Source organism: Petaurus breviceps, unplaced genomic scaffold (genome assembly GCF_028583685.1).
Source record: "Petaurus breviceps papuanus isolate PSGF00001 unplaced genomic scaffold, PetGlider_PUasm1.0 91133, whole genome shotgun sequence".
In the NCBI taxonomy this organism is placed as follows: Eukaryota; Metazoa; Chordata; class Mammalia; order Diprotodontia; family Petauridae; genus Petaurus; species Petaurus breviceps.
Genome location: NW_027187419.1, coordinates 88423896 through 88449046, shown reverse-complemented (window position 1 = coordinate 88449046; position 25151 = coordinate 88423896). Strand labels below are relative to the sequence as shown.

The 25151-nt window shown below is 35.1% G+C and overlaps 1 protein-coding gene across 5 annotated transcripts in view; it reads left to right on the top strand.

Annotated features, from left to right (window-relative positions):
- Positions 1 to 25151, top strand: part of IFIH1 (interferon induced with helicase C domain 1) — a 109739-nt gene that overhangs the window by 44045 nt on the left and 40543 nt on the right. For all 5 annotated transcript variants that reach the window (XM_069080322.1, XM_069080321.1, XM_069080320.1 and 2 more), the window contains 2 exons: positions 8440 to 8544; positions 16961 to 17181. In XM_069080322.1, coding sequence (XP_068936423.1) covers positions 8440 to 8544; positions 16961 to 17181 — 326 coding nt within the window. The remainder of the gene's footprint in view (positions 1 to 8439; positions 8545 to 16960; positions 17182 to 25151) is intronic.

Sequence of the window (25151 nt, the reverse complement as noted above, 5' to 3'; positions counted from 1 at the left end):
CACATATTTTCAGTCATTAGGAATTGGGTATTAGTCTAAAATATTTGGAAACTTGAAAGATATTAAGCATATGAAAGATATATAAATGACATTTTTAAAAGATCATGTCCTGGTATAATAGATTTAAAACTAGGAAGAATGACTGGATTTTGATATCAGGGAGGAATTTCATCCAGGTAGGATGAAATCAACAACATCAATTTCATATCCCAATGGATTCTTATTTTTGTCACATTTCTTGATAGAACACCTTCTGATGTTACAGATAATATTGTCAAATCTATCAGGAAATGCTTTGGATCAAATGGACAATAGATAGATACATCTTATGTGCTGTATTTTTGGAGCATTTCAAATCCTTCTGATGACAAGTATAAAAATCCTTGCATGCTGTAAAGCATAGTTGGCATGTGCATTAGATTTGCAGATGATTCTAGGTGGGAAGTGACAGCATACTGGTTGACAGAACCAATATTCAGAATATCTTGAAGGGCTGACTAGAGCATTGAGTTCAATCTAGTGCCCATTTATACCACATCTGGAATCATATATTCAGTGCTAGGTGCCACATTTTTAAGGACTCTGATTGACTTATAGGAGGGCAAGCAAGATGGGGGAGATCCTTGAGTCTATGTCATATAAAGAAGGAACAGGGAATGTTTAGCATAAAAAAGGGAAGACTGGTTATAATTCTTCTTTACAACTTGATTAATGTTTAATGTGAAGGTATTTGTAGATCCTATATTTGATTGCAAGCCGCAGTCGGGGGAGAGGGGAGTGGAGAGGGAGGGGAAATATTTGAAACTCAAGGGATTGTGCAGCTGAATGTTGAAAACTAAAAGTAAATAGATAATTTTTTTTTTTTAAAGGGAAGACTGGGGTAGGAGGAGGAACGGTGAGATACGATAGATGCCTTCGAGTATTCGAAGGCATTAGACTTGTTTTGCTTGGCTCTAGAGGGCAGTATGAAAAGCAATGGGAAGAAATAGCAGAAGGCATATTTAGACTTGAAAAAATTCCTAATAACTTAGAACTGTCCAGAACTGGAAAGTTGTCTTAGGAGGTAATGGGTTCTTCCTCACCAAACGTCTTCAAAGACTGGATATCTGCTTGTGAGGATGTAGTAGAGAGAATTCTTGTTCAGGTACAGGTTGGATTAAATGTTGTCTGGTGTCCTTTTCAACCCTGCCATTCTGTAATTCCATAAAGGAACTGCAACTATGTTGTTTATGTTGTTTATAGAAAGGACACTGGACTTGGAGCCAAGTGAGATCAGGGTTTGAATCTTGTGATTCAAACACTGACTTGTGATCTTGCCTTTTCTGAACCTCAGTTTTGTCGTCTTTATAATGGGAGTAACAGGCCCTCTAATACCTTTCTGACAGGGTTATGGTAAAATTTAAATGAGTGAATGTATATAAAGTGCTATAGAAATGCCTCCAAATGTTTTTAATTACTTAAAGTTTAATGATATGACCTGGAGATGGAATCCCAGGCTCAGACACTTAGCACCCACCCAGAACCACCTGGCCGTTGTAACCTTGAGCAAGTTACTTAACCCCAATTGCTTAGGGGCGGCCAGGTGGCTCAGTGAGTAAGAGCATAGGCTCCAGTGTTGGGATGACCTGGATCAAATCCCGGGCTCAGATACTCAGCACCACACCCAAAAACAACTGGCCGTGTAACCTTGAGCAAGTTACTTAACCCCGATTGCTTATTAAAAAAAAAAAAATAAAGTTTGATGATAGTTATACCTTCAGACTTAGAATCAATCAGAAGTTCAGAGGGAAAACACTTACGTGGATTCTATCAAAGAAAAATGGTCTGAAAGAAAGGGATCCAGTTAGTCAATACCTTGAATTTTTTTTTTTTAAGTCTGTTAAGATACAAGTCTTTCTTCAAGATCCAACCTAAGGGGTGGCTAGGTGGTGCAGTGAATAGAGCACCAGCCCTGGAGTCAGGAGGACCTGAGTTCAAATGTGGTTTCAGACACTTAACACTTATTAGCCGTGTGACCTTGGGCAAGTCCCTTAACGCTGATTGCCCTCCAAAAAGAAAAAAAAATCTAACTTAAATCCTCCCTCTTTAATGATGATGATTATGATAACAACTTTGTATAGCACTTTAAAGTAAGCTCTGGGAGCCCTTACCTCACCTCCCATTCTGGGCACCTGCTTCCCAGAGGGGAGCAATTTCTCCCCTCTCTTCATCTTCTTCCTGGGCTCTAGGGATACCTCTGAGGGCTGTGGGGTTCATTCTAAGTCTGTCAATTCAAGCCTACATTCCGGTGTATTCTCTTCAATATCAATCACCATTGATTACTGCCTCAGTATCAGTTAGTTGATATCTCTTTGGTATCATTGATAAGCAAGTAACATTAATCAGCTTTTATGAAGGAATTTTTACTAAAAAGATATATCAAGAACCAAAGTACAAAAACACATGTGCAAGCAGAAAACTCTGCCCCCTTCACCTCAGCCCCTGGGGAGAGTGAGATTAAGCTTGTAAAGTAAATAGCAAGTAATTGGTAGAGGGGGGTTGGGGGCATTAGCGATTGGAGGCTCAGGATAGTCATTGGGTAGGAGCAAGCATTTGAACTTGAAGGAAGCTAAGGATTCTGAAGGGCAGAGGTGACAACAAAATGAATTCTGGGCATTCAGGACAGCTAATTCAAAGATGGGGATGGGGGAGCTAGAATGGCATGTTTGGGAAATGGCAAGTAGGCTAATTTGACTGAAATGTAAAAGTACCTGAATAATAACGTGCAATACTCCTGAAAATGTACACTGGAGCCAGATTCTGAAGGGCTTTAATGCCAAATAGAGCAGTTCCTATTTCATTCTAGAAATAAAATGGAACTACTGGAGATTTTTGCTCAGAGGTGTGACATGATCAGAGCTATGCATTAGGAATATTGAGTTGGCTACTGCACTACCCTTACCTGAACTGTGATGGTGGCTCTGAGTGGAGAGAGTAAGATAGATATGTAGCTATGGGGATCATAGGTATAGAGATAATATTTGAACCCATGGGAGCTGATGCAGTTACTGAGAGAGTATAGGGAAGGAAGAACAAGGGCCCAGGACAGAGCCCTGAAGCACACCCAAGAGAAAGGAGAAGGGAAGTGATTAAGTATATAGTGCCCATTATATGCCAGGCACTGTGCTAAATGCTTTACAGTTATCTAATTTGCTCCTCACAACAACCCTGGGAGGTAGGTGCTATCATTATCCCCATTTTACAGTTAAGGAAACTGAGGCAGAGGTTAAATGACCCACCAAAGGTCACACAGCTAGTAAATGTCTTTGTCTACTATGTTGCCTAGCTGCCGAAGGGAAGGGGACATGGATGAAGACCTAGCAAAGGAAACTGAGAGTAGGAGGAGAGCAAGCAAAGACAGTGTCACAAAAACCCAGAGAGGAGACACTATTGAAACAGGGAGGGGTGAGCAGCAGTGTTAGAGATGTGACAAGATTAAGAAGGATTAGGACTAAGAAGAATGCTTAGCATTTCAGAGGTCAGAGGTCATTGCTGAAGTTCCATATCATAAACATACAACTGGCAGAGATGACAAAAGAGGACAATGATAAATGTCGGAGGGGTATGGGAAAATAGATACATTGGTTCCATGTTAGTCCAGCTGTGAAATGGTTCTGCTATTCTTGAAATAATTTTGGAACAATGTCCAGCAAGTTGCCAAACTGTGCGTGCCTTTTGATCCAGCTATGCTAGACCTCCACTTCAAAGAAATCAAATAAAGAATAAAAGTATTTCTTTGTTTAAGAATATATTTATAAGAGCTCTTTTCATAGTAGCTCCAAACTGGAAACTAAAGGGTTGTCTTCCTATTGGGAAATACCTAAACAAATTGTGGCATATGAATAGAACAGAATGTTATTATGCCGTGGCAAATTCTGAAATGGACAGTTTATTAGCTGATGCTGAATAATATGAACAGAATTAGGAAAGCAATTTATAAATCCGAGAAAAATTATTATAGACTTTAAAACTGATCGACACAGTGGTCAATCCAAGTCCAAAAAAATGAAGATGAAGCACGCCACTCACTTCCTGACAGAAGTTATGAACTTAATATGTAGAAAGATATGTATATTTTTGGAGAGTGGCTATTAGGATAATTTGTTTTGCTGAACTATGTAGTATATATTGAAGGATTTGTTTTGTTTTGCTTTTAATTTGTTCAGTTGGGGGAGGTAGTTAATGAGAGGAAAAGATACATTAAAAATATTGGTTACTTGAAAAATAAAAATAATTTTTTCTAAGAGATCATTGGTCACCTTATAAAAAACAGTTTTAGGTCCAAAGCAAGATTTCAGTGGAATGAAGAGCTAGAGGAGAGGAATTGGAGAAAAAAAGTATAGAAAGCATTTCTTTGAAAAAGAGGAGAGATAAAGAACTTCATGTCCACCAAACAATCAACATTTTAAGTGTTTATAAATACCAGAAGCCATGCTAAGAGCTGAAGATACAAAGCCACTGCATTAGGAAGTTTACTCTCTTTTTTTTTTTTTGCTTTTTGGAGGGCCTGGGATTAAGTGACTTGCCCAAGGTCACACGGCTAGTTGTTTTGTGTGTGTGTGTGTGTGTGTGTGTGTGTGTATGTGTGTGTTAAGTGTCTGAGGCCAGATCTGAACCTAGGTCCAGAGAGGTGATGATAAAAAGAGAGGTGTTCTAGACTCAGGGGACAGTCAATGCCAAGGTATGGAGATAGGAAATAGTGTTCGATATTGAAGAGTTCAGTAGGACAGTATGACTAGAGCTCAGTGCTAGGAGGGAAGTAATGTATGAGAAGACAGGAAAGGTAAGAAGGGGTCAGGACATAAAGAGATTTTTTTTTTTTATGTTAAAGAGAGTAGAGTTTATATTTGATTCTGGAAGCAATAGGGAACCACCAGAGTTTATTAAACAGTGACAAGATGCTCAGACTTGCATTTTGGGTTTTTTCCCATATTTTTATAATATTTTATTTTTTCCCCCAATTACATGTTAAAACAATTTTTAACTTCCTAAAAAAGCTTTGAGTTCCAAATTCTGTCCCTTCCTACCCTTCCCCCCTCCCTGAGACTGCAAGCTATCAGATCTAGTTAATACATGCGCACTCATGTAAAACATTTCCATAATAGTCATTTTGTAGAAGACTCAAATAAGAAAAAAAGAAAGAAGATAGCATGCTTCAGACAATTTCAGTTCTTTCTCTAGAGGCAGACAGCATGCTTCATTGTGGGTCCCTTGGGATTGTCGTTGCATTTTGGGAAAATTACTTTGTGATTATATGGAAGATAGATTAGAGTAGGGAGAAATTTAAGGCAGGGAAACCAGCTAGGAGGCTATTGCAAATAATCTAGGTGAGAAGTAAAAGCAAACTAGGGTGGTGGCTATGTGGAGAGGAGAGGACATGTGAAAGAAATATTGTAGAGATAGAAATGACATAGGGTGAGTGAAAGTAAGGAGCTGAGGATGGCACCACAGTTACAAACTAAGGGATTGGAAGAATGGTGGTACCCTTGATAGTAATGGGAAAATTCAGAAGCAAGGTGGATTTGGTGGGGGAGAGGGTGGATGGGATATGAGTTCTCCTTTGGACACATTGAATTTGAGACAGCTATAGAACATGTAGTTCAAAATATCTTTTATACAATAGGAGATCTATTCTCATGAGACAAAGTGGGATTGGATATGGTGAAATTGAAAATTAGAGGAAGATGGTGATCATGGTGAGTCAATTATCTGAAAAAGATTGTATGGGATGGGATAAAAGGTGTAAGTAGTGAGGCTGGGATCCACACAGAGAAGGGTCACCTCTTTATCAGAGACTAGAGCAAAGGAAGAAAATGGGGAAGAATGTCAAGGGGATTTTATATGCAGAACAGGGGAGTAGAGAGAGTTCCTGAATAACCTCTTTCTCAGCAAAGTATGATCAGGGGTTCTTTGCTGAGAGAAAGTGCAAAGGAAAAGTGTGTAGAAAGCTTGAGCAAAAGAAAAAAGGTTTGGAACAATCACAGTGAGGACTTATTAAATTAGGAAAAAGTAAAGTGATTGTATCTCAGTTGTAATGTAATGTATCTCAGTTCTACAAAATAGAACAGATAACATCTATCTGTGATGGTCTTCTGGCACCATTCATCAGCAGCATGCATGTAGGAGAAGAGAAAGCAGATGGAGAAGGTTGTGTAGTGTTGGGGTTTTGTAAGGGAAGCAATATGCTAGAGTGGAAAGAGAATTTAAAGGACCCAGGTTCAAATTCTGACTCAGATTATGTGACCTTGGCCAAGTCACTTCAGGCTCTGTTTCCTCACCTATAAAATGAGGGTATTAGACTAAATGACTTTTAAGATACCTTCCAGTTCTAAACCCATAATCCTCTATTAAAACATAAGTGGCAATTGAACTAAGGAGGTGAGGGATGCAAATGAATCATTATGTTTTAAATCGGGTAAGGGCATCAACTCTGTCTTTTTAGGTTAGTGGCCCTAGCACCTGGTCTTGCACATTAATAGTGGGCATTTAATAAATATTTGTTGATTTAAGTTGAACTCTCCCTTCCAAGTATTGGATGAGATCTTTTTTGCTTATGAAACTTGGTGAATTACAGCCTGATCCATAAAATATGCACATCACGTCTCTTGAAAGTTAAGGAGAGCTGATAAGAATTTTTACAGGAAAATTCTCTGCTAATATGCATATTGTTTAAGTATATTAGAACAACATAAATACACAAATGTGAAAATACTGTGCATATCAGTTGTCACAGATTAGCTCCAAAACTCAGATTTGAAGGCTCCCTTATGATTGCATGGGAAAACCTATACATCTCGCTGAGAGATTTTAAATATGGCACTTTGCAATTCCCAGAGGTACCTCTTGTTAGTAGCTCTGAGGAGAGTGTGGGATAGAGTTGTCAAGTAGGAGAATTTTATGGGCAGATGTACCAATGGGAGGAAGATGCTATTTAGTGGGAAAAGGCAAGGAATAAAATGAAATGGGAAAAATACCTTTGAGTACTTCTTAATCTAGAAATTGTTTTTAAAATAGGTTTTATATTTATTTTTTATCTGTTGATTTTTTACTAAAATGCAGTTCTAGGGAACCAGAGATCTTAATAGCTATCTGGAAATAAAAATGAGAAATGTGTTCATCTCCCAAAACCATATGTAATAAAAAAATTTCCATAATGAAGTGAAAATTACATGTGATTTCCATTTTATTGTCAAAATACAAGACTTTAAGTTGATTGACTTCATTTATTCATCCAACAAGCAATTATTAAGTGCCTATTACATACAAATGATTTGGCTAAAGTCCTAGAGTTATAAAGACAAGCAGCCTCAGCCCACCAGGACTTTGGAATTCTCCAAGGAAAGTGGAATGTGCACAGATAAACGAGTACAAGTCACCTACAAAGTCCATAGAACATAATCTCCATGAGGGTGTCCACAGACAACTAAAAAGTGGGCATTTCAAGAAAGATCTGCTAAAGGAGGTGGTCTCTGAGCAAAGCCTTAAAGGAAACTAGAGATCACTTATGTAGAGATCTCTTATAATCTGAGATGTTTGCATCTTAAGAGATTTTAACTGTTGATCTTGATTCTTCCACAAGTGCCCTTCTGTAACCCTTTCAGAGAGGCTATTTGGAGGGATGATAAAAGGGTTTTCCAGAGTAATTTTTTTGAGAACCAAAAGGGTTCAGAAATCAGAGTGTATGAAGTGATGATAATGAATCCTTTCATCTGCTATTCAGATGAGCCATCATTCTTTTACTAAGATTAGCTTAATGCTAATAAAAGGCATGGTTGATTTCCAACTTCAGTTTCTTCTTCTAGTATGAATTTGAGATCAACCTGTCTTCTTACTTATTAGTGAAAAGCAAATGAAATTCATTTTGGTTATTTGAGATTGAATCTTTATTGTCTAATTATAGTAGTTTCATAGTAGATCAGTATATTACTAGACTTGACTAACTAATATCTTGCAAAATTTAAATGTATAGAATCCAGTAAGTTTCAGAGAATCTTTTGATAAATAAGACAATATCAAATCCAAACATTCCCTTTGAGGCAAAACTTGCAGACAGAAAAAGGTGCCCAGCCCTAGTAATTCCCATTGCGATGACGGTATTAGATCTTCTCTACTTTCCTGTGTTGGGTGTGCACTATGTTGCACTTACTAAGAAACCACTATTTCATGGTGGTAGTCAATGTTTGTTTCCCCATCCAGCAGCTACTTGCCCATAGTGGTGATTTTTTTTTTTTTAATGTAGCTGGCCAGAAACTCTTACCTTTCCTTTTCAATATCTCTTTTGGGTGTGCCTTCACCACTCACACTGAACTGTATGTACTGTGTATTGTAGAGGTGTGCAGTTAAAAATACGTTTACGCTTGGAAATATTTTAAAAATATTTTAAAATGTTTTCCTTTGCAGAATCAGACACAAGTTTGGCAGAAGGAAGTGTCAGCTGCTTAGATGAAAGTCTTGGACATAACAGCAACATGGGCAGTGTTTCAGGCACCATGGGAAGTGATTCAGGTACCGCATAACTGTTGTGTAAACCTTAAAAAGTGTGAAATAAGACAACATATAGTAGGAAGAGTGGGGGCTGCTGCTTATACCCTACTTAGTGTATTTATGGAAGTGAAACAATTCTTTTTCACTGTGAAGTCGTTTTGGAACTTTGCCATATACCTTCTTTTGAAGTGTAACCTACAAAAGTCTTTCAGAACTAAATAATCTAATTTAGATTCAGAACCTGTCTTTTTGGTCTGGCACATTCTAAATTCCATAGAGTCATGGCTATTTTATTTATGAAATCTGTTATAATTTAATTTAATGCTTTTGGATTCTGTATTCCTTTTTGTACATGTGCCCAAATGCCCAGGGGCATATTTTTAATCCAAGAATTAATAAAGAATTGGCTAATGAGAGTAAAATGTATGTGGTTTTGTAGATAATAATATAATAAAAATGCATATTCACAGAGGACATGTAGAAAGGAAAAAGAACTTCATTTCTTTGTAAATATTTCTGGAAAAGAAACAAGAATTGTAAATGATTTGGTCATTTGGTATAGGGGAAAATATTTTAAAGGCTTACGTGAAGACCACTGGTAAAATTTATCTACTGTTCCTATTTTGGAGTTAGGAAGGTGGCCACATTAGAAATGAAATATTCCAGTCCTTTTTGATTATATAGCCTAGTGATGGAGAAACAGAATAAAGAATCTGTGTATATTTGGGAGTTCCCTGCCAAGCTCTCAAAAGAATCCCATAAATACAAAACTGAAGGGATTTTCAGAGAAATCACAGAAACATTGGACTGAAGAGACAACATTTAGAATCGTCCCAGAAAGATAATTGTACATTGTTCTTAAAGATATCAAGAGGAGATTCATACTCTCTTTTGATCATGTTTCATTTCTCATAGTTGTACCTCTAAAATCACAGTAGGAGAAATTATTTTGAATATCAAACTATGTATAATAATTTAAAATCATCTTTATTTTCAATTATAAAGAATTCAGTTCAGTATTTTTTATTTGATATTTACTATGTACATTTCCCTGTGGAAGGCAGTGTGGTGGTGAAATAAATTTGGAATTCAAAAGGAATCAAATCCTGGCTCTGGCATATACTTAGATGACTTGGGCAGGTAACAACCTCAATTTTGTTGTCTATAAAATGAAGATAATAGTACTTTTACTACCTGACTCACGTCAGGGGTATTGTGGTTTAAATCATTTAAAGTATGACTTAAATATAAATTATTATGGCTTATTTAATTTCACTCCCATTATTAGATAAAAGAGTGCTGTTGTAGAAGGAGAGCTGACCCTAGAACCAAGGAAAGCTGGGTTGGAATCTCATCTCTGATATATAATGGCTGTGACCCTGGGCAAGTTGCTTAGGGTCTTAGTGCTCTGGTCAGTTCTCTAAGACTACAAGTTGAAGAGAAGTGCCAACCTGCAATGGTAGATGGAATTTCCACGCCTGGGAGTTCTCTATACCAATGAAATTGCATAGAAAGTAGGTATTTAAATCATATATTTTGAGTACCTACCATCAGAAATTGAGGTTGGTACTTCCTGGGTCACCATACTAATAATGTCAAAGGGCTAAAAGGGGGGGGGGAGATTGTTTCAGATTGGGGATGAGGAATAAGTGGGTGGATGGAGAATAGGGTGGTATAATCAGATAGCTTTATGTTCCAAAATGGAGAGGTTATTGAATAAATGTAGCAGTAGTGCTCTGGCCTTACCAGATGGGAGTAAGAAATATGCAGATAGTTTTTGTCTGTAAGCATAAAGGAAGATGAGAGGATCACTTCCACTGAAGGGAATTTCAAGGAAAATAATATCATCAAGTGAAATAGTGATGTGGGGAGTAGATCTGAGGAAGCTTCCTAGTGGACTGAATAAGGAAAGAAAATAGAAGAGGACACATTACAGGGTATCCCAAAAGTCTGTGCAGATTTCAGCTATTAAAGCTATGTAAACTACACTATGATTTTTTGGGGACTCCCTGTATATTACAGTATGATAATATCTAGGTCAATTAGGTTGTGAACAAGGGTGAAGGAAGTAGGTCATTGGGAGGTTGAATGGGTACATTTATTAGGAATGAGGAATAACAGTGGAAACAATTTATTTTAGAAGGAGTTATGTAGAACTAACTACCTCAAGGTTTCATGGATCCCTGTAAACTTTTCTCACTAGGTAGTAGGCTTAGCTTAATAGTTTAATGAAGAAAATTATTTAAGATCTTACCAAATGCTATTCATGTTGTATAACAAGCCTCATTTCCAACTAGATTTCACAGTGACATATATTAAGTGCCTTCATGGACTGTGATTCTCCTTAAGCTTTTGATCCTTAGGCTTATTATTATTTATCTAAGTAAGGACTCTTCAACAACATTCATTCATTCAAGAAATATTTACTATATTTATAGTATTCAAGGTAGTCTCCTAGATGACCTAGAGATATGAAGAAATGTTTGAATTTTTTGTTCTGAAATGCAAGACCTGTTAAATCCAATCATAAACATACTTGTAAAATGCCAATTAGTCAACTAACAGTCATTTATTAAATACCTACTTTGTGCCAGGCACTATCCTAAATACTGGAGATACAAAGAAAGGGAAAAAACAGTCCCTGCTCTAAAGAAGTTCACAGTCTCCTTGTGGGGATGGGAAAAGAATGATCTGTAGATTCTTACATTTGCTATTTTTTCCCCTTACTTCAGACAAGAATTGGGGTTTATTCTTTAACCTCATCAGTAAAGACACACATTCATAGGTGCTACACTTTTGTCTTTATTTAGATAACAATATCACAGATTGAGAATAAGAAGGAATTTCAGAAATAATTTATCACATTCCCAGCCTACCTTATTTTGCAAGCATGTTTCCTTGGTGACATACTTTACTAATGGTTCATCTTTATAGTTCCTTGTTTGTTATATGTTGCAGTCTTCTTGTACATATCCTGTGTCCCTCCATTGACCACTGGGTAATACTTGTTTTTAATTAATTCCTGAGAGACCCTAGAGTCCCATGACCCATAGCCAAACAACACTGGTAAAATAATGCTTTTTAAAAGGTGGGTCTTGGGGCAGCTAGGTGGCTCAGTGAATAAAGTACTGGCCCTGGAATCAGGAGGAGCTGAGTTCAAATCCAGCCTCAGACACTTGACGTTGGGCAAGTCACTTAAGCCCAATTGCCTTGCCTCCCCCTCAAAAAAAATAAAAAGATGAGTCTTTATTTTGGGGAGAAGTTTGAGGTTATAAAAGGAACTTTGTAGTTTACTAAAAGCAAATGATCCCATTCTCCTCATTTAATTCTGAATTTAACTATTATTCATCCACTTTACTGTTTGTTCAAAATATTTACACTGATGGATAATCTCTATTATTAGTCTAACTGTATGTCATTATCTGGACAATAGACATTCTTCATCGTCTTGACTTTTTCTGCACGAGGGATAAGGCTAAACTTTTCAGTCATTGGGAGTCTTTACAGTGTTCCAGGGCTTTGATGCAAAGAACAGTGTTATCTGAAAACAGGAGCATTTGGGGGACCTCATTGTCTAGAAAAAGCTCTCTTCAACTTGGACACTGGACTGCATCTCCTTTGTGACAGGAACAAACATGTTTGGTGGGCATAAATCTCTTTGTTTTATCAAACCTTGATATTTATAGTCAAAGAATCAAAGAATCTCTGTTATACCTTTCAAGAAATCTTGGGTAATTTTAATGTGTCAATGGAAAACACCTTGTTAGAAGATAACCTTTAAGGCAGTGTTTTGGAGTAAAATGCCTTTTTAATGATCAAAAAAATGGCACATTTTTTTTGTGGGATCTTATATCTTAGGCATCATCCAGTCAACTGAATAATGGTAAAGATATAATATAATGATAAGATATAATATCATGGAATATTGTATGCAGTATATCTGTCCCCTCCTAATACCCACATTGAGGATGCCCTTGATATATTTCCTGAAAAATTATATATAGATTGGAAAATAGTTTATTATATAAATGTAGACATTTAGTACAGTAATACATCAGGGACCATGATGTTAGAGACTAGATTTGTTGGCTGACTTGTTCTTGATGGTTAAAAAAAAGTTTGTTAGAAAAATTTTCACAGATCTTTTCCATTTTTCTTCTGTTTGTTGTTGTTATTACATTTTCATACTGAAATTTTCTTGCATGACTTTTCTTAGTTGGATCTGTTTCCAAACTTTCTTCAAATTGGTTTTACCCTTTGCTGTTTTCCTCCATTTTATTAGGCAATGAGGCTCATAATCTGTCATTTTTCCTTGGGAGATTTTATGAACAAATTTCTATTTTAAACCCATATTTCCTATGGTAACCATATCTTCTACTTGAGAAGTGAAACGTTTGATGGGGATAAAGATAGTTTTTAGGCCTTTTGGGTTTTTTTTTCCCCTCACAGCTGATTTATATTGCTTAAACTGCTGTATTCAGATACCATGTAATTGTGTCTATATCCTTCTCTCCATCTCCTATCTAATTTGAATAGGTCTGGACTGATTTGTTTCAGTTGTATGCTATATCTTTTTTTCTGATTTTTTGTTTTCTAGTTTTTTTTTTACTAATTTTGATATTTGTTTTAACACTTTGGTGTTTGATGTAACCCAAAGTTGATTGAGGAATGATTCCATATCACTTATCTTCTGTATCTTAAAATAAATCATTTTTTCAATGTTAATTGGTGCTTGCTATGTCTAGTGCCTACTAATTCTCTCTTTGAAGAAGATATGCAGACATAAGCCTTCCATGAGTATCAGGCTTCTTTAATTCCTTATTTTTGATCTGTATTTTCCAATATATTTTATATCTTCCTTGCTTATTCCCATCTTTGTATCGAAGTTTCTGAGCATCAGATTATATATTGAAATAGTTTAAAGCATCTTATTGAGCTCTTTCTTATAATTTTGGTACATCTTCATCCTCTGAAGCCAATGTTGGTGAATTAAAAAATACTTTTCATAAGCAGGTAAGCTAGATGACACAGAGGAGATAGTACTATCCTTGGGGTCAAGAAGACACAAGTTTAAATTTCACCTTAACCACTTACCAGTTGTGTGTAACTCTGAGTAAGTCAGTTAACTTGTCTAGACCTCAGTTTCTGCGCCTGTATTATGGGATAATAATAGCACTTATCATGTGGGTTGTTATGAGAATCAAATGAGATATTTGTAAAATTCTTTATAAACCTTGAAGCACATATAAATTTAGTTATTATTGTTGCTGTTATTATATGCTCATCAATATGAGATAATGAAATGTCCTATGAAATATTTCTTGTTATATTTGATCACAGAACAAAATCAACTATACCAATTCTTTTATTTGAATGTCCAAGGAGAAAGTATAAGCCCTTTTTCCATTTGGCTGCCACCTTTTTTCCTTCTGATTTAATTTATAGCAAGAATATAAATATTAATGCAATTTAGTTCCTTCAGTAATATGCTGGCACACCCTGAGAATGTGTCACTGTCCCTTCATCTTCCCCAAGAGTGCCAGTCCTCTTGATCCATTCTCCATGCATGCCTAGCTAGTCACTGATCAAGAATATCACATTTAGAATACCAACATAGTAGAAAATTTCTAGATAGTATCAAAACAATGTGATTCTAAGCATACTTTTTGATCCCTCTTTCCTAACACTGGCACCATCACTACAAGAAGCAGAAGGTTAGCCACACAGCACTGAGGTTTATCTTTGTTTCATTGGTTTCATAAGTCAAAAAATTTCATTACCAAATGGCCAGCTCTACTGGTGATAGGCCTCTCATACATAGCTAGGGTGGACCTTCTTGAAAAGTGGACACAGTCTGTTTGCTAGGACTGTACTCAAAGTCTTTCTGACATGGTAGAAGCTACCAGAGTTTTTGCTCTCTGAGGAACCTTTGAGAACCCTGGTTCACCCCCAGGATGAGGCATCAGAGCAGGACTTAGTGCAGCCCTGTTCATATATATGTGTATTATATATATAACCAGTTGCTCTTTTGTAAAGGTTCCTTGTCACATATAACAATTTTATTTCTGACTCATTCATATTGGGTTAAAATGATTCTCACAAAATCTTAATATTTTTAGCATTAAATATTTGCTTAATATGTAGCTATTATTCCCCATAGATTTGTAGATAATGCATTTCAGCCTGTCCAGCTGGAATGGTGTACTTTTCCATCATTACTTATTTTAGGTGGAGTTATGCTTTTTGGATTTCTAACACATGCAGTGACAGACCTTTTTTCTTCAAGAATAACTCAGCTGTCAAAATCAACTTGAGGCTGAAATTTGCCACATGGTGTGGTTCCAGTCGCATATTATTATTTAAAGAATATTTTATTTTAATTTGGACATTTACAAGCTATAGAATTCTTAAAAGAAAGATGATTTTTATGTTTTCAGACTCAATATTTATTGTAGGGGGAGGATATTTTCAAAATCTTTGCACATTTAAAATGTCATTTTCATTAATTGATTTAACTTTCCGTAAGGGAATCAAATGAATTTTTTTAAAATACCCACAATGAAGCAAAATTCAAACTGATTTTTTTAAAGGAAACTGGTTAGTATCTTGGTTAAATGAAAATCTGCTCAATTCTCTACTTTTAACCAAAGAGGGATGAAAATTCTTCTACTTTTGACTATATAGAGAAATTCTTTCTTACTCACCTAAGGAAATATATGGTAAGAATCAAGCTGACCATTTGGTAATTCCTAAGTAAGCAGGGCTTCTTATTTAGGTTTTCTATAAACATTGAATACACCTCTTATCCCTGCCTCCTCTACTAGTAGTTATTCATCACATTTCATAGTCTTCAAAGGGACTGTAATAAATGGAAAGCTTTTATAAAAATCATGAATGACACTTAGACCTGACTATTTGAGCAGTAAAAAAAAATCCGCTTTGATTGGTTTATAGAATTTATAATAAACAAGAGTATCATATGGTGTTAAAATTAGAAAAGGACCTGAGAAATTGAACAGTTGGGCAAGTCGCATAACTTTCTTTGAGACCGAATTTCATCTATAAAATATGTGGGGTTGAACTCAATGCTCTCCAAGTTCTATTCCTCCAATCACATTCTATATCAATATGATCTATGCTCCCTTCTGGGAAAGAAGACTTATAAAGTCACTATGTCTTTCTCTGAATCTTAATATCCACAGATAGGGTAGCATGAGTTGGGTAGGAAGAGTGGAAGACAACAGGAGGAACAATTTTATAAATAAATTTTAAAATACATGTAACTATTTTGATGGAAGCAGCATTTTTTTAATCTGTGCAAAAATGTATGCAGATTGAAATAAAACAAAAGAGAACTGATCTTGTTGATACCTTTTAACAAACTGTCTAGCTCAAACAGCAAATTAGCAAAAGTAAATACACTGATCTTGAAGTTAAACACTGCTTAAAATATATCTTCTCTTACAAATGTACTAGTTCTTATGCAAAAAGTATTTTTAAAAAGTGATGAATGTAGTTAAAATAAGTGAAATGTTAGTATTTTGGTGATCTATAAAGAGGTTTTTTTGAAGAAGTAATGGTGTTCTTGGATAAGGGTTCACTTTAATGTAAATAATTTAAATGAATTATTAATAATTGTTAACTAACTGCAAAATAAGCATAAAAAGAACTCAAAATATAGCATTTTAAAGTCTGGTGGGCTAGAATGAGAATTTGATGATACTGAAATTAAATGAATCAGACAGATGATCCAATGTTAGTTTAAATGTAATGCATCTGTTTGTATTCATTCATACAGAAGGCAAACTTCCTGCAGGGTTAGTAGATGACTATTACTAAGCACTGTTTGGTGTGAATTTTCCTACCGTTCAAATAGTACTATCAAAATAAGTTAAAATACATTTTGAAATGGAATCATCAGCAACTTTTTTTGAGGCTAATGGATTCTCTTTGGTTTTATTGGAATCATTGGTGGTAGAAAGAGAGCGCTTATTGCATATGTAATATAATACTGATAAGTTCTACAATTTCACTTTTCTCTAGCGATTTCATAAAACTTTGGATGGATTTTTATTTAACTTGGAACAGTATTAACTTCATCTCAATGAGGCTGTTTTTTTCTTTGAGAATTAATACATAAATAGATTCAGTATTAACAATTGTTAAACTCAGATGGTCTTTAAAACTTTCTAAAGGGAATGATATTGAAATAATTTTTTTGACCCAAAGCTCCTTTTTTTTTTCATCTCGTAAATGCAAACTGAGAGCAGAAACTCCATCTGTGCGACAGAGCAAGAAGAGGTTTGAATTAGACTGTACACAAAAAGGAATATGGGAGACGAGGCCCATATCTCATTCAGTGTTTACTAGTATACCTCATTTGACCCTTCTTTTTTTCTCTCCCCTCTCTGCCCCTCCCCAATTTAACTTCATTCAGACCAAGAGGATCAGAAGAAAAGAGCATCTCCTGAGCCAGAACTGGTCCTCAGGTCTTACCAAATGGAAGTGGCCAAACCAGCTTTAGAAGGAAAGAATATTATTATATGCCTCCCTACAGGAAGTGGGAAAACAAGAGTAGCCGTTTACATTGCCAAGGACCACTTAGATAAGAAGAAAAAAGCATCACAGCCTGGAAAAGTTATGGTGCTTGTGAATAAGGTATATAAGTCACATCAAAATACTGGTTTTTCCTTTTTGTTCTGTTTTGTTACTCTCACTCATTTAAGCCTCACAACAATTGTTGTAACAATAAATCACACAAGAATAGTTTAGTTAAAGGGGTACTGTCATTCTTTTTCTCCCTTATACTTGAAGTTATAACAGCTAGCTTGTCACTCTTTTAAAAAAAATTTATTTACTTTTATTTTACAACATTCAGTTCCACAAGTTTTTGAGTTCCGAATTTTCTCCTTCCCCCCCTACCCCCATGGTAGCATTCAATCTGATATAGGTTCTACACATACCTTCACATTAAACATTAGTCAGGTTGTAAAGAAGAATTATAACCATTGGAATGAAAGAGGAAGAAGAAACAAAACAAAATGAAATGAAAAAGAGAGAGAGTGAGTAGTTTGCTTCAATCTGCATTCAGACTCTGTAATTCTTCCTCTGGATGTGGGTAGCCTTTTTACATCATGAGTCCTTTGGAGTTATCTTACAATCCTACATTGCTGAGAAGAGCCCAGTCTATCAAAGTTAGTCATCACAGATATGATGTGTTTGTAACTGTGTACAATGTTCTCCTGGTTCTGCTCCCCTCACTCAGCATCAGTTTATATGTCTCTCCAGGTTATTATGAAGTCTGTTTACTCCTCATTTCTTATAGCACAGTAGTGCTCCATTACATTCATATAACACAACTTGTCTTGTTAAAATTCCCAATTGAAGGACATCCCCTTGATTTCCAGTTCTTTGCCACCACAAAAAGAGCTGCTATAAATATTTTTGTACATATGGGTCGTTTTCCCATTTGTATGATCTCTTTGGGATACAGCCCTAGAAGTGGTATTGCTGGGTCAAAGGGTATGCACATTTTTATAGCCATTTGGGCATAGTTCCAAATTGCTCTCCAGAATGGTTGGATTAGATCACAACTCCACCAACAATACTTTACTGTTCCAATTTTACCACATCTTCTCCAGCATTTATCATTTTCATGTGTTGTCATGTTAGCCAATCTGACCAGTGAGATATGGTATGTCAGAGTTGTTTTGGTTTGCATTTATCTAATCAATAGTGATTTAGAGCTTTTTTTCATATGATTATAGATATCTTTAATTTTGTCCTCTGAAAACTGCCTGTTCATTTCCTTTGACTTGTCACTCTTAAAAAAAATTTCTCTTAATGCCCGAGCACATTTTAATGGTTATGATTTATAAATGTACAATGCATTTTTCCTTGAGACTATTTAATGTGTACTAGTTGAAGTTATCATAACATTAACATTGATGATACCAATGGAGAAAATGGAAATCTAGAATTAGATACTTTTTTTTTTGATACAGGATTAACTCTATGTGCCCTTTGGCACAATGTGTGTAGAAAAATAATACATTATATATACAAAGGTTTGGGAATAGGGCATCCTAGCTCACTGAAGGTTTTGATTGACTACAGGTTATATATGAGACGCATGGTTTATCAATTGTGTAATTTTATAATTAAGAAAGCAAAATAGTATATTTTTATAATATTTTAGAGAAAAACATGCTTATTTTAGCTTTTTTTTGTTTGTCTATCGGGTAAATTGGAATTTATTGCATATAGCCTCCCTCAAGGGGCTGGACCAAGTGAGAGATATCAAACCTATAATCTGCAATACTCTTGAGTGTGGCCCAAACCAAATTAAAATATAATTGAGAAATGTTTAACAAAAAAAATAAAATTGACGACATAGAGAAAACGTAAATTTATGGTTTTCTAAGTCAATATGCAGCTCACAGTGTTCTGTTTCTGTTTGAGTGTGATACTATAAGACTAGGTAAATTCTAAGATCCCTCCCATTTCTTAGATTCAATAATTCAGAGATTCTCAGTATTCATCATTTTCCATATTACAAACTGGAGATAGTAATTTAATATTGACATCCAATATTTCAATGGCTACATGATCCCATGGTTATTCACAATGTAGTTTACAACCCATCCAAACTTCATCCTGCATAGATTTTGTCAATACCTTTCTGTCTTCCTTTCATTAAAGGAACTTTCAAATGTCTTTCCTCCAAGTCTTTTAAAATTATATAGTTACCAGGCAGCACTTAAATCATCTGTATGTTATGTCTTATTCTCACTGGGGGACTGATTCATCTTGTTTTTTGATTACTTATTCCTTGGATATCTTTTATTCTCCTGTGCCCCATTTATGTTATATATAATATAATATATGTTATAGTCAACTTAATGCCTACTGCGTGTATCTCCAGTGCCTTACAATTTTAATTCTTTGGAAATTGTGATCAACAACCACATGATATTATCATATTGTATTCCCAGTAGAATCTTGGTGTTAAAGAGATGGTCCTTTCTGTCAGGGAGCCACTTGAGGTCATTAAAAATACTGTTCTATTTCCCAAATGCACAATGTAATTTATTTACATTCCCAATGTAAAATGAAGCATTTTTGTGAGGAACATAGTTTTTCTATCCAATCTTTGAGGTTATTAAAAGATAGATCTGAAATGTAGCATCAACATTTTCTTTACATTTAAAAATGTTATATAACCCTTTAAATAATTGCTACTGCAATTAAAACTTTAAAATGAGAAATACTTTTCAATGCTAAAGTAAACATATGTCCAGGAAAAAAATGCAGTAAAAATCCAAATCTTTATGTCATTTCCATTATGTAGCTCACAATGCATTTTGTACATGTCATCTTTTTATAAAGAGTTCTTTATATAAAGAATCAAATGGGCATATGGTTTTATTTTTGTTTTTGTTTCTTTTTTTTCTCCCAGTAAGAGTGACATGTTTGTGCTAATCCATTCACAATCTCTCATTTGGTCTCCTTTGTGACTGATGACCTATAGGAAGGGCAAGAAGTATACTCTGTGGCCTTAAAAAAGATAAATACTGACTAGAACTTATGCTGTTGCATTGAGATATCTTGGTAGTGCTATGCTACTGACTCTATAAACATGACATTATTGAAAATAAACATGACATTATTGAAAATAAAACTACATTCAAGGTAAATTAGACTACATCTCATTAAATTTATTTTTTGTTACCTTTCAAGTTCCAAACTATCTTCTTCCCTCCTTCCCCACCCCACCCTAGAGAAGGCTCCTTTTTAACAGAGATAGATGAGTGGACAGGTAGGTAGATAGATAGATACCTAGATAGAAAGAAAGAAAACCATACTATGCATATGTCTGTCAGTTCTTTCTCTGGAGTTGCATAGCATCTTCCTTCATAGGTCCTTTGTAGTTGATTTGAGTATTTCTGTCACTCTGAATAGCTTAGTTGTTCTTCAAATAATATTGTTATTACTGTATACTGTATACAAATTACATTTAGTTCTCCTCATTTTGCTCTTCATTATTTTGTGCAAATCTATCCATGTTTTTTCTAAAATCAGTTAGTTCATCATTTCTTATAGCATAGTAATATTATATCACAACTACTTGTTCTGTCATTCTCCAATTGATGAGTATCCCCTCAATTTCTAGTTCTTCACTGTCACAAAGATTGCTGCTTATAAATATTTTAGAATGTAGAGGTTCTTTCCCCTTTTCTCTGATCACCTTGGGAAACAGACCTATTATTAGTATTTCTTAGTATACACGAGTATACATAGTTTTATAATTCTTTGGGCCTAATTCCAGATTGCTATCTGTAAAGCCAAGCACAAGCAGCTTTCCAGAGGACTGCTGCTGTGAACAGCTTTAAGATTCTGATCACATAGTATAGTGAACTCTCTATTTATTCAGCAGTAAACTAAAGCAAAACATTCACAGAAACCAAAATACAGCATTCACAATGTTATAACAACTTATATCTACTAACAACTTATCACTAAAGTGGTCACATAATTTTCACCAAAGTGGCCACATAGTTTTCAACAAAAGATATCATTCAGTAAGTCCCTAACTCAATCATCCTTAAGAAGTACAAGATGCAGAGTACAAAGTTCTCCCACCCCTGGGCCACAGTAAATCATGATCTTCTCAGTTATTACTAAGAACCCAAGGAGAGGTCTTTTCATCTTGACTCAAGGCTGGCTTCCAGATTCCATGGTTCTTCTTCCATGGGTCCAGCTCCCTGGATTCACAGGCAGGCAGCTCTCAGATCCTCATCCAGTTCCATATTGAAGCTCACAGTGTCCAGTCCACCTCAAGTCCTTCACAGTTTCTGTTTCTGGGAAGACAAAGCTTAACAGAGCCAAAACAACATTCATTCACATTACCAGCACCATCATCAATTCACTATCTGCCTGTGAAATCAACACAGACCCATATATAAGGTCTGAGAACTCAACACAAAGAGTCAGTACAGTACCAGGACCTCCAAATCCCTACTCCAGGACTTCTGTAAACAGACAACAAGAAAATCCTCTTTCAGGGCTTCCCGTAAAGTTGTAGGGCTTCTGTACAAAGTATCGCAAACAAAAATCAACACAAACAGAAGAGACAGAGTACCCAGTCACCACAAAGTTCCCATTCTCAATTCTGCTCTTTTCTAGTTTGGGCTTCTCCTTATATATGGCCATTAGCTCCTCCCTATTCAGCCCCTTCCTGTTACATCAGCAAGTGCCTCCCACTGTGGGGTTCAAAAGTTCTGTTTCTTAACAAAGGCTTGATATAATCAGGGCAAGGCTCAAAGACACTTGAACTCAAACAGGGTACTATATACTTAAGTAGCTGAAACAAGGTATGAAGTACTTCTTTGCTTGCTATTACACTCTCCAAAATGGTTGAATTAGTTCACAGTTCCAACAACAAAGTATTAGTGTCCCAGTTTTTCATATTCCCTCCAGTATTCCTCATTTCCCCTTTCTATCATTTTAGCCAATCTGATAGCTATGAGATGATATCTCAAAGTTGTTTTAATATACATTTCTCTAATCAATAATGATTTAGAGCATTTTTATATGACTATATATAACTTTAATTTCTTCATTGAAGAACTGCCTGTTCATATAAAACTTAAACCATTTATCAATTGGGGAATGACTCATAAATATGACAGAGTTCTCTATGTATTTGAGATTATGGGACCTTTATCCAAGAAACTGTCTATAAATTTTTTTCCCAACTTTCTACTTCCCTTCTAATCTTGACAACATTGGTTTTATTTGTATAATTTTTTTAAATTTAATGTAATCAAATTATCATTTTGCATCTTACAATACTCTCAATCTCTTGTTTATTCACAAATTCTCCTATCCATAAGTCTGCTAGGTAATATGTTCCATTTTCTTCTAATTTACTTATGATATGGCTGCTCTGTTTCAGTGATCTACCTTTCAATTTCATGACCAGTATCATGGTTTTGATAATTACTGCTTTAAAATATAGTTTAAGATCTGCTAAACTAAGAATGGCTAAACCTCATGCCTTTACTTTTTTTTGTTAATTCCTTTGATATTCTTGACCTTTTGTTCTTCCAGTGAATTTTATTATTCTTTTTTCTAGCTTAATAAAGTAATTTCTTTTTTGGTGCTTTAATGGGATGACATTGAATAAGTAGTTTAGTTTTGGTAGAATTGTCATGTTTATTATATTAGCTCTATTCACCCATGAACAAATAATATTTCCCCAATTATTTAAATCTGACTTTATTTGTGTAAAAATTGTTTTATAATTATGTCCATGTAGTTCCTGGGTTTCTCTTGGCAGATATACTCCTAGATATTTTATGCTGTCTCAACTTATTTTAGATCAGATAGCTCTTACTTACTAACTCTTCTTGCAGGGTTTTTTGTTGCTGATATATAGACAGTGCTGATTTATGTGGGTTTATTTTATATCCTGCTACTTTGCTAAACTTATTCGTTGTTTCAGCTATCATTTTAGTTGAATCTCTACGATTTTCCAAGTATATCATTATATCATGTGTAAAAAGATACAGTTTTATCACCTCATTGCCCATTCTGATTCCTTCGATTTCTTTTTCTTCTCTTATTGCTATTGCTAGTATTTCTAATACAATTTTGAATAATAATGATAATGGATATCTTTGTTTCATTCCTGGTCTTACGGGGAAGGTTTATCCCCATCATAAATAAGACTTGGTGGTGATTTTAGGTAGATGTATCTTATCATTTTTAGGAAAAATCCACTTTTACCTATGCTTTTAAGTCAAAAGCTTTTCCTACATCTATTGAGATAATCATATGATTTTTGGTACTTTTATTATTGGTATAATCAATGATGTTAATAGTTTTCCTATTAAACCATCCCTGCATTTCTGGTATAAATCTCACTTGATAATAATGTATAATAGTTGCTATATATTATTGTAGTCTCCTAGCTAATGTTTTATTTAGGACTTTTGCATCCATATTCATTAGTGAAATTGCTCTATAATTTTCTTTCTCTGTTTTTGTTCTTCCTCGTTTGGATATCAGCACATATTTGTTTTATAAAAAGAGTTTGGTAGGCCTCCTTCTTTGTCTATTATTCCAGGTAATTTATTTAATGTTGGAATTAGTTGATTTTTAAGGGTTTGGTAGAATTCGCTTGTAAATTCATCTGGTTCTAAGGCTTTTTTCATAGTAAGCTCATCTATAGGTTTATTTAGATATTCTACTCCTTCTTTTATTAGTCTAGGCAGTTTATATTTTTGTAAATATTCTTCTATTTTGCTTACGTCATTAAATTTATTAACATATAATTGGGCAAAATAACTCCTAATTGTTTTGATTTCATCTTCTTTAGTGGTATACTTATCCTTTTCATTTTTGATACTAATGATTTGGTTTCCTGCTGTCTTTCAAAAAAAATTCTATTAAATAATTACTTATTTTTTCATAAAACTAACTCCTAACTTTATGTATTAATTTAACAATTATTTTTTTCAAATGCTTTATTAACTTATGATTTACATCATTCATTTCCACTAGATTTTGAGTTACAAATTTTCTCCCCGTTTTTCCCCTACCCACTGCCCCAAAATAGCAGTCCCACAGTTTATCCCCTCCTCTAATCTGCTTTCTCCCATATTTTCTCCCATACCCCTTTTGACTTTTCCAGTGAATCTCTATGCCCCAGTGCCTGTATATCTTATTTCCCAATTACATGTAAAATAGTATTAATTATATATATTTGAATACTTGATTTTAAAACTTTGAATTCCAGACTCATTCCCTTCCTCACTTGTCACCCACCCTCACTGGGAAGATAAGCAGTTCAGTATAGGTTGTACATGTGTGGCTAATGCAAAACAATAACATAGTGGATATATTGTAAAAGATTGACTATATTTCCCTCCCTCCTATCCCACCTCCTACTTGTTCTATTCTCTACTTTGATCCCGTACCTTTTCAAAAGTGGGTGCTTCCAACTTCCCTCCCCCCCAGCCTGCTCTCCCTTCCATCATCCCCCCTTTCATTACCTTCCCTCCCTACTCTCCTGGAGGGTGAGATACTCAGTGTAGAAGCTGCCAGATCCTGGGTTATCCTGATTGTGTTTCCACAATATTGAAATTGTTTCTTCCTGGCTGCTTGTAATATTCTCTCCTTGATCTGGGAATTTTGGAACCTGGCTATAATATTCCTAGTTTTCTTTTGGGGATCTTCAGGAGGTGATTGGTGGATTCTTTCAACCTCTATTTTCCCCTCTGGTTCTAAAACAACAGGGCAGTTTTCTTTGAGAACTTCCTGGAGTGTGATTTCTAGGTTCTTACTTTGATCATGGCTTTCAGGTAGTCCAATAATTTTTAAATTATCTCTCCTGGATCTATTTTCCAGGTCAGTGTTTTTTCCCATGAGATATTTCACATTGCCTTCTATTCTTTCATTTGTTTGGATCTATTTAACAGCATCTTGATTTCTCATAAAGTCATTAGCTTCCATTTGCTCCAATCTAATTCTGAAGCAATGATTCTCCTCATTGAGCTTTTGAGATTCTTTTTCCATCTGGCAAATTTGGCTTTTTAAGGCATTCTTCTCCTCATTGCCTTTAT